Genomic DNA, 13,838 nt, shown 5'->3' with positions numbered 1-13,838 from the left:
TGAAAATTCCCCCAGAAAAGCCTGCAGAAATGGAGATATTAACATGTGTTAGGGTGGGAACCCCAGCCACCGGGAACGAGCAGACTCTAGAAGGCTTCATTACAGAAAAGCATAAGGGACTACCCAGCCATAGAAATCCCGCTCTCGACTCCTCCCCAGCCCTGAGGGTCGGGACACAAATTCCCACCCGCGGGTTCCTCGCTCGCGCCTGCCGTCCTCTACACGGGCAGTGGGTGCTCGCCTCCATGGCCGTCAAACCTACGAGAAAAAGCAGAACTGAGGCCAGGCGGTGGGGAGGGTCACGCGCGCTCCGTGCAAGTCCCACACGGGTGTCGGGACGGACAGAAGCAGAACCCAGCCGGGAAAGCAAACAGGAGACCCACCAGGGAGGCCAGGGGCACCAGGAGTCCATCGGGGAAGGAAAGGGGCCAGGGTGGCAGTTCGATCCTCTACTCCCCGTCCCCTCATCTAAATCCCGAGCTCACCAATGGGGACATGGAGCCTGAGGCCCTGGCCCCCCACGTGAAATCCTAGCTACTGGGGGGGGGGGGGGGTCTGAGATCTGAGGATCACAGCGCGAAGCCGGCCTGGGCCGGAAAGACTCTAGATTCTCCTCTCCAATGAATCACCAAAGAAGCCAGAAGTGAGCAGTGGCTCGAATGGCAAAGCTGAGCAAAAACTAACAGGGTCCAGGCTCTGAGTTCAAGCCCGAGGACCCTCACGATCACACACACACACGGGACGCTGAACGCCCCCCCCTCCCCCCGTCCCCACCTGTTGAGCGGCCGGCACGGCCGGGCCGGGGCCGCAGGGGCGCGCGAGGGGTCCCGGCCGGGGGAAGCGGCGGCGGCGGCGGCGCGGGGCTCCTCGGGCCGGCAGCGGCACAGGAGTCGGCGGAAGGCGCTGCGGAAGTCCGGGCTGCGGCAGTAGATGAGCGGATTGAAGGCAGAGTTGGCGTAGCCCAGCCAGTTCAGAGCGAGGAACACGGGGTCGGGAACCACGGCGGGCCCCACGAGGGCGCGCAGCACGTTGGCGAGGAAGAAGGGCAGCCAGCAGAGCGTGAAGGTGCCCATGATGAGCCCCAGGGTGCGCAGGGCGCGGTGCTCGCGGAGAGGCAGGCGGGCGCAGGGCCGCCCGGGCCCGGGCGAGGCGCACGCCGCCGCGGGGAGGGCCGGGGAGCGCGGCGGGGCGGCCGGCGTGGACGGGGCGGACCGGGCCTCCCCGGGAGGGAAGCGGCCCCGCTCCCGGCGCAGCAGGCGCAGCTGCCGCTTGGCCACGATGAACACGCGCGCGTAGACGAAGAGCATGACGAGCAGCGGCAGGTAGAAGGACACGGAGGAGGAGAGCAGCGCGTAGGGCACGTTGGAGGCGAAGGAGCAGCAGCGCGGGTTGGAATGGCACCGCTGCGCCTCGGCGTCGGCCCCCACGCGCCACCACTGGCTCATGATGGGCGCGAACGACACCGCGGCCGACACGATCCACACCACGACCACGGCCGCCCGCGCGCGGCGCTTGGTGACCAGGGCGCCGTAGCGCAGCGGGTTGGTGACGGCCAGGTAGCGGTCCACCGCCAGCGCGCACAGGGTCTCGATGCTGGCGGTCACGCACAGCACGTCCACCGACGTCCACAGCTCGCAGCCGGTCGCGCCCAAGGGCCAGTGGCCGGTCAGTGCCAAAGTGGCCCCCGGGGGCACGACCAGGAGCCCCACCACCAAGTCGGCCGCGGCCAGCGAGGTCACGAACACGTTGGTCATGGTCTGGAGTCTCGGCGTCCGGGCGATGGCCACGATGACCAGCAGGTTGCCTCCCACCGTGGCGAGCGCCAGCAGCGCCCCAGCCAGGGCCGCCGCCCACGGCACCCCGGGCAGCCCACTCGTGTTGGCGGTCCCGGGCGCCAGCGTGGGAGCGTCCGGCCACCAGACCACGGAGCCATTCCTGTGCGGCCGCACAGCCATCCCCGCGTGGCGCCCGCGTGGGGCAGGAGCCGTCCCCGGGTGTCCTGGCTCAGGGGAGGGGGCGGCGGGGTGTGAGAGCGGCTCCCCGGGTCTGGGCCATCTTCCCTAGTGGAGGGGGGTGAGGCCGGCTCAGCTCCCCCCCCCCACCTCAGCCCCCACTCCTTGAAACCACTGCTCTAAGGGGAGGAGTGGCGGCGTTTAAAGGGGCAGCGGCCAATAGTTTCCAGCAGAGAGGCCTCGGGAGGGGACGGGAGGGTGCAGAGGGACTCACTGCGGTGACCAGTTCACCCCGCCACGGCCCTGGCCTAAGGGCCCAGCCGAGCACTCTCCTTCCCTGCGCTGATTTCCCGCAGCTCTACAGCTCCTTCCCGACTTAGTCCCCTCAGGATCTGGGCTGGGGAAGGGGACAGGAGAGACCCTCCCACCCCCAGGCTTTGCCAGGACCTTCCCAAGGCAAGCAAAAAGACCTGCGTTACCTCTCGTCTACTCCAGGTCCCCCATCAATCACTTCATTTTTTAAAATATATATTGTGGGGCTGGGAATGTGGCTTAGCAGTAGAGTGCTTTGCATGCAGGAAGCCCTGGCTTTGGTTCCTCAGCACCACATAAACAGAAAAAGCCAGAAGTGTCGCTGTGGCTCAAGTGGCAGAGTGCTAGCCTTGAGCAAAAAGAAGCTAGGGACAGTGTTCAGGCCCAGAGTTCAAGCCCCTGGACTGGCTATGTGAATTCAGGGCCTATTGCTTAGGCTGGAGCTCCACCACTTGAGCCAGCTTCCAGCACCTTTTACTCTGGTTATCATCATCATCATTATGCTGGTCCTGGGGCTTGAACTCAGGGCCCCGGCACTGTCCCTGAGCCTCTCTGTGCTCAAGGCTAGCACTCTACCACTTGAGCCACAGCGCCACTTCCGGCTTTTTTCTGTATAAGTGGTGCTGAGGAATTGAACCCAGGCCTCCATGTATACCAGGCAATCACTCTACCACTGAGCCATATTCCCAGCCCCTGTTCTCCAGCTCTGAATGTTCCTGCCTCAGCTTCTCAGGCTGGGAGTACAAGCAAGAACCACCACATCCAGACTTAATTACAATGCCCCTCTAAGGCTTTTTAAATTAAATAATATAGAGCAGCCAATATCCTCTCCTCTCCCATGGATTCAAAAAATGAGATTTATATACTTCCCCTTCTTCTGTCCCATTTTCCCTGTCATCCCTTCCAGTTTTCTGCTCTTTCTTTTTCTTTCCAGCTATTGGGAAATGACTCCATTTCAGATTTCCCATTGCTTGTCCATTTTCACTTACATTTCAAATTATGCAGCATCAGATGCTGACGGGTTTCATATTTGAATCTCCCCCTCCACATACCTTGTACACGTAAAAATTTTTATAGGCCTCTTTAAATTCTACCATCCTAAAAGACATGCTGTATTTAAAATTGATGAAGGTAGACTCGGGGCATGGTTCAGGAGGTAGAGCATCACCTAGTGCAAAGCTGTAAGTTCAAATCCAGTACCATTGAAGGAGGAGGAGGAAGAGGAGGAGGAGGAAGAGCTTGGCAAGGTAGTGAAGACCTAGCTCCTGGGAAAATAAGGCAGAAAGAGTTCAATTTTGATCCCATCCTGGGCTACATTGCTGTAAGCTGGTCCCAAAATGTTTTTATTGTTTTTGTTGTTGTTGTTTCACCACTTAGAGCTTTGAGCTGGAACTGGTGCTCTACAACTTGAGTAAATCTCCACTTTGGCTTTTTGATGGTTAATTGGAGATACTGATCTCATAGATTTCCCTGCCCAGCCTGGCTTCAGACCTTGATCCTTAGGTCTCAGCTTCCTGATTAGTTAGCAGGCATAACTCACCAATGCCTAGCTCATTTTTTTTCTTTTTTCACTTGGGGTGTAGCTCAGTGATAGAGTACTTTTCTAGCATGTTCAATGTCCTCGTTCAATCTCTAGTACCATACATATACATCAAAGGGGGGGGGATAAATGAAGGCTGGGATGTAACTCAATGGTGGAAGTACGTTTAGCATGCCTGAGGCCCTGACTTCAGCCTAGCACTGAAAAAAAAACAAAATCGATTTGTGGTTGGTTTGTCCAGAATCACACCCAGCTATCTATGAACCTTTCATCCCTCTCCTCCGTTGTAAAGTGTTCACACTACTTCCTTGAAGAGTTTATTCATGACCTGTTGAAAACTAAAAGATATTAAGCTGAAGAACTCACACATTATGTTTGGATAGGCTGGTTTTATTTTACTTATTTTTTATTTTTGTGCCGGTACTGGGGCTTGAACTCAGGGCCTGAGAGTTGTCCCTGAGCTTTTGTGCTCAAGACTAGCGAATATTCTCCCAGTTGAGCTACAGCTCCACTTCTGGCTTTTTTGGCAGTTAATTGAAGTCCTTCCTGCCCTCCCTGACTAGCTTCGAACCATGATCCTCAGCTCTCAGCCTCCTGAGTAGCTAGGATTACGAATGTAATCCTCACCGGCACCAATATTTTAACGCCTCGGAAGTGTCTCACACCACAGACCTAGCAGACATTTCTCGCCCCTGAGTCCAGGGCCTCTCCCTCTCCTCTCCTCACAAGTGATAAGGCTTAGTTCTGCCAGCCCTGTCTTCCAATCTCAAAGTCAGTTCCTCTAAAACTGGGTGTGGGGAGGAGAGGCTGGGAAATAAGCCTGGCTTTGTTGAAAGGTAGAAAGATTTTATTCCTTTCTGAGTTTGTGAGGTCGAACTGGATCTCATCCCTGAGCCATCTAGCTTCCTCCCCTGAAACAATGGCACAAAAGGAGAACAAAATTATCATGGAAAATGCCTCTAGGGCCATGCCCTGGCTGCTGTTTGAACTGCTCAGTATTTCAAAGACACCCTGTCTAGTCGCTGGTCTAAGCAATCCCTCTGGGAGGCCGAGCCCGGGGTCAGGAGTCAGGAAGGTTAGAGGGGACCAACCTAAAATTATCCCTGAGGAAGAAGGACCAGCTGGGCTCCCAGGGACTCACAGCTCACCCATGAGCGGGGTTTGGGTCTCCAGCAAATGCCTCCCTGTTCCTAAAGGACCGGCACAGGCCTTGGACCCGGGGGTGGAGGTGTGGAGGCAGCCGCCCTGCCCCTCACTGGCTCGGCCCCAATCATGCCAGGGTGGTGAAGGCCCCACTTGGCCAGAGCCTCTCGCTGATCAGCCGGGGAGTCATCGCTCCCAAGCTGGGTTGTGCAACACCCCAGAGTGCTGCCAGGTGTCTCAAAGGGGTGTCATAAGATTCTCAAAAAGCAGTCTTTAACACGAATCAAACCATTCTGGCAACGTTTTCTGGGCTGGCTTTGAACAACGATCTTCAAGTCTCAGTCTCCTGAGTAGCTTGGGTTACAGGTATGAGCCACTGACTCCTGGCTCCAATAATATTTTATATACATACAAATCGATACAAATATGCATTTTGTGAGGGTTTTTTTCCACACAAAGATACATTATTCTGTACCTTTTCTTTTCTTTTTTCTTTTTTTGCCAGTCGTAGACCTTGAACTCTGGGCCTGGACACTGTCCCTAAGCTTGTTTTTACTCAAGGCTAGTACTCTATCACTTGAGCTACAGGGCCACTTCTGGCTTTTTCTGTGATTAATTAGAGATACAAATCTAACAGACGGGCTGGGAACATGACCTAGTGGTAAAGTGCTTGCCTTGTATACATGAAGCCCTGGGTTCGGTTCCTCAGCACCACATATATAGAAAAAAAAAAAAAAAAAAAAACAAATCTAACAGATTTTCCTGTCTGGGCTAGCTTTAAATCATAATCCTCAGATCTCAACCCCCTAAGTAGCTAGGATTACAGGCATGAACCACCAACACCTGGCTTTGTATCTTTCTTATTTTACCTTAACTAAACAGCTGTGACCCTTGTTGAACACTCATAAAATGCCCATTTTAGTATTCTGTTGTGTGGACACACCATGATGTATGAAAGCAAACATCTGCTGATGTCATAGTTAACTTCCTATCTTTACCAGAAGCTGGGGTTTCAATGAACTGGTCCACGTGTGTGTAAGTCTATCTGCAGGACCTGCTTCTATAAATAGAATCACGATGACCAAGGCACATGCATTTGCAAATTTGGAAGCTATTGCCAAATTTCACTCCCATGGCATGTACCCATTTACACTCCCACCATCATTTCTGGTGGCCAACAGGGGTTTGGTTGGAGGCCAGTGGCCTGCTGCTCTGGGAGGTCATCCTAATGGCTGTCCCCACGGGGGATTACCACTGCCTGCTCTGTAGAGGTCATCCAACTCGGAGCAGACACATGCTGTGCCAGAAAGAGCATTGCCCAGGCTCCTAGTTCCATGTGACCTTTGTCCTGTGCCCTTGGAAGCAGGCAGTACATGTGGGCTCTGAGTCTTCAGAGGTCAGACCTTCAAGTTGCTAGTTAAGTGTTGGGGGCTTTGGAATTAGAGGATCTGTGTCTGAGAGAACAGCAGTCATGCTTTAGAATATGTGAGTGGCAGAGTCAGAGGAGGTAGTAGCTGTTTGATGGACAGAAGTTTTTGTTGGTAAGGAAGTAATCTCTGTCTCTGTCTCTGTCTCTGTCTCTGTCTTGTCTCTCTCTCTCTCTCTCTCTCTCTCTCTCTCTCTCTGGTAGGTTGTAACTTGTGATCCTGTGAAGGTAATGGCTGGCACATGTATGCGTATGTGTGTTGGTGACACAGAAGAAAGAAGCTCAGGAGATTATAGGACTGTGGCCTATTATAAGATTACATATGAGAGATAAAAATTGGTAGGGGTGTGTGTGTGTGTGTGTGTTGGTGTTAGGGACTGAACCTAGCATGTACTCTACCAATGAGCTACACCCTCAGTCCTGTATCCTACCACTCACAATATATCTTTCTCAATTAGGTGGAAACATAAACCAGGTGGATTTTTTTTTTCATTCCTTTGGCCTGTCTCTCTTCTCCATAGCCTTCAGTGACCATCCATTTCCAGGTGTTTGTTTGTTTGTTAATTATATGTACATTTGTGGCCTTCACAAGTAGTTTGGTGGGTTTAGTTTTTTGGGGGTCATAATTAGTCCAAGAGGTTAGGGGGAAAGTAGCGAATAATAAGAGCTAAAAAGGGTTCTAAAAATTACCTCTGACGCCAACAGTGTGCAGAATTAACACAGTGAGTCTCCAAGGAAGCACAATCACACAGCAAAGTATTTCTAATAAGCACTCAGGTGTTCAAGGGCTATCCTAGAACAAGAGCCCTATACTGGGGTACAAAGGAGCAGACAGGGTCTTTAACCATGTTTTCCTTCTATTTGATTGCTTTTGTGCTGGTTTGAGGCCCTAAAGATAGAACCCAAAGCCTCAAGCAGTCCAAGCACACATTCCCACTGAGCTACAACCAACTACACCCCATCCCTGGTGACTTTTCTTCTAGTTCCTGGTCATTGAAGCAAGAAGAAACCAGGAAATGGTTCATTCCTGAAGTGGAGAGAGAAACCCTGTTCTAGTATCTGAATAGCTCCTCCCTAAACCCTTGACTATCAGATAAGATCCTCTCAGGGCTTGGGAATGGTTGCAAACCCCACCAAAAGCCCAGAAAAAGGTCTAGGCCTCTGTCCAGGAAGCTAGCCTCTCCCAGGAGACAGGAGGAGCAAAAGAAAGCAGAGTTAGTGTCCCCTCACCCCTACATTTCTCTCCTCACTTCCTAAGCCCCCTTGGACTCTGCTGACTGGTTTCCGCTTAGTCACTTCCCTGATGGAGAGAAGAAGGCTGGGCCTTCAGGCCTTTTCCTCCTCCGTCCCAGAAAGAAAGCTCAAACAGGGCTGGAACCTGGCTGGTTCAAAAAGAGGCTGGTGCTCAATGGGAACATGTTGGAACCCTGCCTCCTTCCCTCCTGTCTCCTCCACATGCTGAGGAAAGAGGAGGGCTGACTGGGGCTGGAAGGCCATGAGGATGGTCCCTCCTCTGATTAGAGCCCTCTAGTAAAGGAGCCCATGAGGAGCCCGCCTGGCTGGAAAGAAGAGACAGGTATAACTTGTAGACTGAGAAGCCAGTCTGTGGAGGGTCAAGACCCAGACACCAGCTGGAAGAGTGGCTCACATGGTAGAGTGTGTGGTCAGGTCCTGGGTTCAATCTCCAGTTAAAAAAATATCTAAGCCAAACACTGGCGTGAACCGCCAGGAGGTTTCATAATCCTAGCTACTCAGAGGCCGAGATGTGGGAGATGTGTGGCTTGAAGGCAGCCTGGGCTGATAAAACTGTGAGACTTTTATATCCAATTAAACAAAAGGCTAGACCCGGTGCTTTAATTCAAAAGCGGAGTGAGAGCACAAGGCCCTGGGTTTAAACCCCAGTAGAGGCACACACAAAAAAGAGAACGAGACGTAAAGGAAGGGAAAGGAAAGGAAGAAACGAGAAGAGGCCAGAAGGAACGGATGTGCAGAGGGAAAGAGGAATGCATTTTCTGGTTTTTGAAGACGCTGGGTGGGGAAAATCATCATTTTGTGTATGTGTGAGCCAGTCCTGGGGCTTGAACTCAGGGCCTTGTGCTCTTGCTTGGCTTTTTCACTCAGTTTTGGAGCTCTACCACTCAACACCTTCACGTCCACCTTTTTGCTGACTAATTGAAGATAAGAGTCTCATACTCTAGGGTTGGCTTTGAACCTTGATTGTCTCATCTCAGCATCTTGAGTAGCTAAGATTAAGGGAGTGAGCTACCAGCGCCAGCTTACTCTTTGTTTTAATCTCAAGAAGAAACAAAGCATCTTGCTTCCTAGTCAGGAGAGGACTATTTTTCCCTCTTACGATAGAAATGACACTCAGGAGGGGAATGTCAGCAGCCAGACGGGCTTCCTGCTTTCCTTTGTCCCTCTCTCAGGTAGGAGAAGAGGAGCCAGTCACCAGCTGGCATCTTTCCTGTGGTATCAAGTTTAGGGTCTGGGCAAGAAGGAGCCATTGTTCTTTGGAAACCACCTCATACACATTGCAAGCACACGCAGTGAAGATGAACAAGCCCAGGTAAGAATTCTTTCATGGGGCTGGGAATATGGCCTAGTGGCAAGAGTGCTTGCCTCGTATGCATGAAGCCCTGGGTTCGATTCCTCAGCACCACATATATAGAAAACAGCCAGAAGTGGCGCTGTGGCTCAAGTGGTAGAGTGCTAGCCTTGAGCAAAAAGAAGCCAGGGACAGTGCTCAGGCACTGAGTCCAAGCCCCAGGACTGGCAAAAATTTTAAAAATAAAAGAATTCTCTCATGTACAAGGACACACAGACAGGAGGGCAAGTATATCCCGCACAGAGCTCTCTCTCTCTCTCTCTCTCCCCCTCTCTCTCTCTCTCTCCCCTGCACAGGAGTACAAACCATCAGATACACACACTCAAGAGTGTACACAGACTCCAAGGAAATTCAAATATACACCCTTCCTTCTCTACCAAAAGAACTAGCCACTCAGCGCACTAAACCTGAGTCTACCCACTAGCAAATACAAGCCCACATTCCATGCAAAAGCATAGAGAGGTTTAAGGTCCTGTAACAGCACAAAAAATGAAATAAATAAGACAAAATAAAATAAAAGGCCAGGGCTGGGGATATGGCCTAGTGGCAAGAGTGCTTGCCTCGTATACATGAGGCCCTGGGTTCGATTCCTCAGCACCACATATACAGAAAATGGCCAGAAGTGGCGCTGTGGCTCAAGTGGCAGAGTGCTAGCCTTGACCAAAAAAGAAGCCAGGGACAGTGCTCAGGCCCTGAGTTCACGGCCTAGGACTGGCCAAAAAAAAAAAAAAAAAAAAAAAAAAAAAAAAAACAAAATAAAAGGCCAGAAAAAGGTCTGGGAATGTGGCGTAGCAGTAGAGTACTTGCCTACCAGGCATGAAGCCCTGGGTTTGATTCCTCAGCACCACATAAACAGAAAAAGCCGGAAGTGGTGCTGTGGTTCAAGTGGTAGAGTGCTAGCAAAAAGAAGCTCAGGGACAGTGATCAGGCCCTGAGTTCAAGCCCTAGGAGTGGTAAAAAAAAAAAATAAGAAGGAAGAGAAGGAAGAGGAGGAGGAGGAGGAGGAGGAGGAGGAGGAGGAGGAGGAGGAGGAGGAGGAGGAGGAGGAGGAGGAGGAGGAGGAGGAGGAGGAGGAGGAGGAGGAGGAGGAGGAGGAAAAAATGCCAGAGAACTACAATTAACATACAGCAAAACAAAACCAGAGGAAAGAAGGAAGGAAGAGGGCTGGGAATATGGCCTAGTGGCAAGAGAGCCTGCCTCGTATACATGAAGCCCTGGGTTCAATTCCCCAGTACCACATATATGGAAAACGGCCAGAAGTGGCGCTGTGGCTCAAGTGGTAGAGTGCTAGCCTTGAGCAAAAAGAAGCCAGGGACAGTGCTCAGGCCCTGAGTCCAAGGCCCAGGACTGGCCAAAAACAAAAGGAAGAAAGGGAGGAGAGAATGATACGAAAGCAAAATAGGCTTGAGCTGAGAGTTGAGCACCAGAAAGAGTAGGGAAAGCTAAGGAAGAGGGTGAATGAGGATGACTGTGGTCAGTGTAGTTTATTCACATGCATGAAAATTGTCAAAATTGTCTTAAAAAGAGGTAATGGATTAGGGGGAAAGTTAGAGTGATCAATTGTTTATACACATGGAAATGTCATAGTGAAAAGCTTCCTTGAGCAATCAATGTATTCTAATAAATAAATAAATAAATCCTGGAGGGCTGGGAATATGGCCTAGTGGCAAGAGTGCTTGCCTCGCATACATGAAGCCCTGGGTTCAATTCCCCAGCACCACATATGTAGAAAATGGCCCGAAGGGGCGCTGTGGCTCAGAGAAGCCAGGGACAGTTCTCAGGGCCTGAGTTCAAGGCCCAGGACTGGAAAAAACAATCCTGGACCCAGATAGGAAAGTCAGTGTGACTCTTATTTCCAACAACCCACCAAAAAGCTGGAAGTGCAAGGGTGAAACACTAGCATTGAGCAAAAAAGCTCAGGGACAGTGCCCAGGCCCTGAGTTCCAGCCCCAGTACTTGCACTAATGATAATAGCAATAATAATTTCTGGAGACCACAGGCTCCTGGTTGGGCTGGGAATGAACCGTCCATGCTCCACACTGTGCACAGGCTGAATGAACCAGGGGCCGGCACCCTTGGCTGCGTCTCTCCTGGCTCACGTCTCAGCAGTGGTGCTAACTGCACAGAGCTGCAGGTCCCCAGTACACACACAGTGGGAAAGCGCTTTCCAACCACACAAGGCAGAGAAACCGAAATCAAATGCCTCAAAGCTCTGCTTTCTTGCTTGGAAGGAACAAGTCACTGAGCAGCCAGCATACCACATGGGTTGTTTGTCCACGAAAACTCCTTGGCAGTCCTTTTGTTTGTTTGAAAGAGAATGGTTGAAGGGTTGCTGCCCTCTTGCATCAACTACTTGTTCATCTACCTGCTCTTACTGGACCCAACCAGATGCCTCATATCAGGATAAATGTTCAGAGATCCTAAGAGATATCAGATGTGGCAGCTGCCTTCACAGAATCCATTCTAGCAGGTGAGAGCTCAGGAAAACAACTGCCACCCACAAGGGCAGAATGGAGAATGAGTGTCAGTGACAATGGCCTCCCCCCAAGGGGAGAAATCGCTTCCAGAGGAGCCATCAAGAATGATATCCCTCGGAGGGGCCTTAGAGTTGATGGCTAATGAACAGGACTTCAAGAGGCAGACACCAGGACTGGCATGAACAGAGGTGTCCATCTTCCAGGTCCCTGAAGCTTCCCTCAGCCTCTTGGTCTGGCTCCATCTTTTGCCCAGTCCCTTGTAAGGGACGCCCATCAGTATTATTACCAGCCTCAACCCTGGACAACCCATCTTCCTCCAGTCACACACCATTCCATTCAAATGCACACTTGATGCTCATTACATTTTGAACCTCACCTCTCATTTTGGATCTGTCAAAATTAACTGCTTCCTCTGGGTTTTATCTTTGTATTACTAAAGCTGTTGCCTCCTCCTCCTCCTCCTCCTCCTCCTCCTCCTCCTCCTCCTCCTCCTCCTCCTCCTCCTCCTCCTCCTCCTCCTCCTCCTCCTATCTTTTCTTCTTTTTCTTCTTCTCCTCCTCCTCCTCCCCCTCCCCCTCCTCCTTCTTCCCTCCCCCCTCCCCCCTCCCCTCCCCTTCCTCCTCCCCGCCTCCTTCTTCTTCTTCAGTGCCAGTACTGGGGCTTGACTCAGTACATGGATGCTGGCCCTTTTTCACTCAAGGCTGGTGCTCTATCACTTGAGCCACACCTCCACTTTGGCTCCTTGGTGGTTAATTGAAGATAAGCGTCTGGTGAACCTCCCTGCTCAGGCTGGCTTCACACTGTGATCCTCAGATCTCAGCCTCTTGAGGAGCTAAGATTACGGGGTGAGCTACTGGCTCCAGGCACCAAAGCTTCCACAAACAACATCCTTCATGCCCACAGCCCCTGTTCCCAGGGCACTGGTCCTCAGCGTCTCCCATCTGAAAGGTCCTCCCTGAGAGGACCATGTGGTGCTCTCCTGGTACAATTTCCTAAGGGTCCTGGGGCACCTGAACACGCACGCCACTCTTTTCACAATAACCACACTGTGGAATGAACCAAGGTGCCCAACAACTGGTGAATACAGAAATTATGAATATGATATATCGCAGTTTATATCATTACATATGCACATACATGGAATACATGCATACATGGAATATTCCTCTGCCATGAAAAAATAAAATGATATCATTTAACAGGAAACTGGGTTGGTGAAAGAGGCACCAGAGAATCAGCCTGTGGTACACGTGGATCCTGGGGCTTGAACTCGAGGCCTGAGTGCTCTCTTTACAGATCACACTTACAGGGAGATGGCTGCTCTAGGGGCTTTTCATTTACACCTAAAGCAAGTGCCGTGAAAAGGTCCACTAGGAAAGCCCTCCTTAAATTGCAAATGCATACCAGGAAATGTTTCCTTGTGCAAAGGAACTGTAAGGAATGGAAGTGCAAATGACATTCTGGGTGTGTTTTGGAAATGCTTCTTGGGGTCTAGGGGCATCAGGCCTACCCAACAAGTGCAAGGCACTGGGTTAAAACCTACTCCCTCCCCCCAACAAATAATTAGATTTTTTTTTAAATAAGGACACTATCTAACTTAACTGAATTTCACAGCATGCGAAAGGAATTGCATACCATAACCAATGAGGACTCACACCAGGGATATAAGAGAAATTCAGTACATGAACAGGAACATGATATGCCTCAATAATAGACCAAAGAGGAAAATCACATGAGAATATCAACTGGTGCAGGAAAAGTTTGATGTTAACCAAATTCAACATCCTTTCATAATAAAAATACTCAACAAACTAAGCGTTAAGGAAACATGATAAAAGATACATACACACACACACACACACACACACACACACACACACACACACACAAACCCACAACTAACAAACTCAGTGTACAAGACTGAAATTGCTTCCCCTTAGATCAGGAGCAGGACAGGATGCCTTTTGTGTGTGTGTGTGTGTGTGTGTGTGTGTGTGTGTGTGTGTGTGTGTGTGTGTGTGTCAGTCCTAGGGCTTGAACTCAGGACCTGAGCACAGTCGCTGAGTTTTTGTGTTCAAAGCTAGTGCTCTACCACTTGAGCCATAGTTCCATTTATGGCTTAGTGGTTAATTGGAGAAAAGAGTCTTAAGGACTTCCTTTCCTGGGCTGGCTTCAAACCATGATTCTTGGATCTCAGCCTCCTGAGTAGCTAGGATTACAGGTATAAGCCACTGACATTTGGCTAAGGATGCTTGTTTTTTATTTAACAAACAAATTTTCTCTCTAGAGCAACTAAACATGTAAAATTGTCCAAGTGTGGTGTTCTTGCATGTAATCCCAGTTACAACGACAGGCAACAAGGGAGGGTCTGGACTTCAGGCCA

General features: G+C 50.8%; 1 protein-coding gene across 1 annotated transcript; it reads right to left on the bottom strand.

Annotated features, from left to right (window-relative positions):
* Positions 1–794: 794 nt before the first annotated feature.
* On the bottom strand, positions 795–2,102 carry Adrb3 (adrenoceptor beta 3; the record flags this gene model as incomplete). Its single annotated transcript, XM_048330528.1, has 1 exon — positions 795–2,102. A coding segment is annotated over exon 1 (1,161 nt), but the record flags the coding sequence as incomplete, so codon positions are not given.
* Positions 2,103–13,838: the final 11,736 nt, after the last annotated feature.

Source organism: Perognathus longimembris, chromosome 21 (genome assembly GCF_023159225.1).
Source record: "Perognathus longimembris pacificus isolate PPM17 chromosome 21, ASM2315922v1, whole genome shotgun sequence".
In the NCBI taxonomy this organism is placed as follows: domain Eukaryota; kingdom Metazoa; phylum Chordata; class Mammalia; order Rodentia; family Heteromyidae; genus Perognathus; species Perognathus longimembris.
The sequence above is the reverse complement of the archived record's forward strand: the minus strand, read 5'-3'. Positions and strand labels throughout refer to the sequence as shown.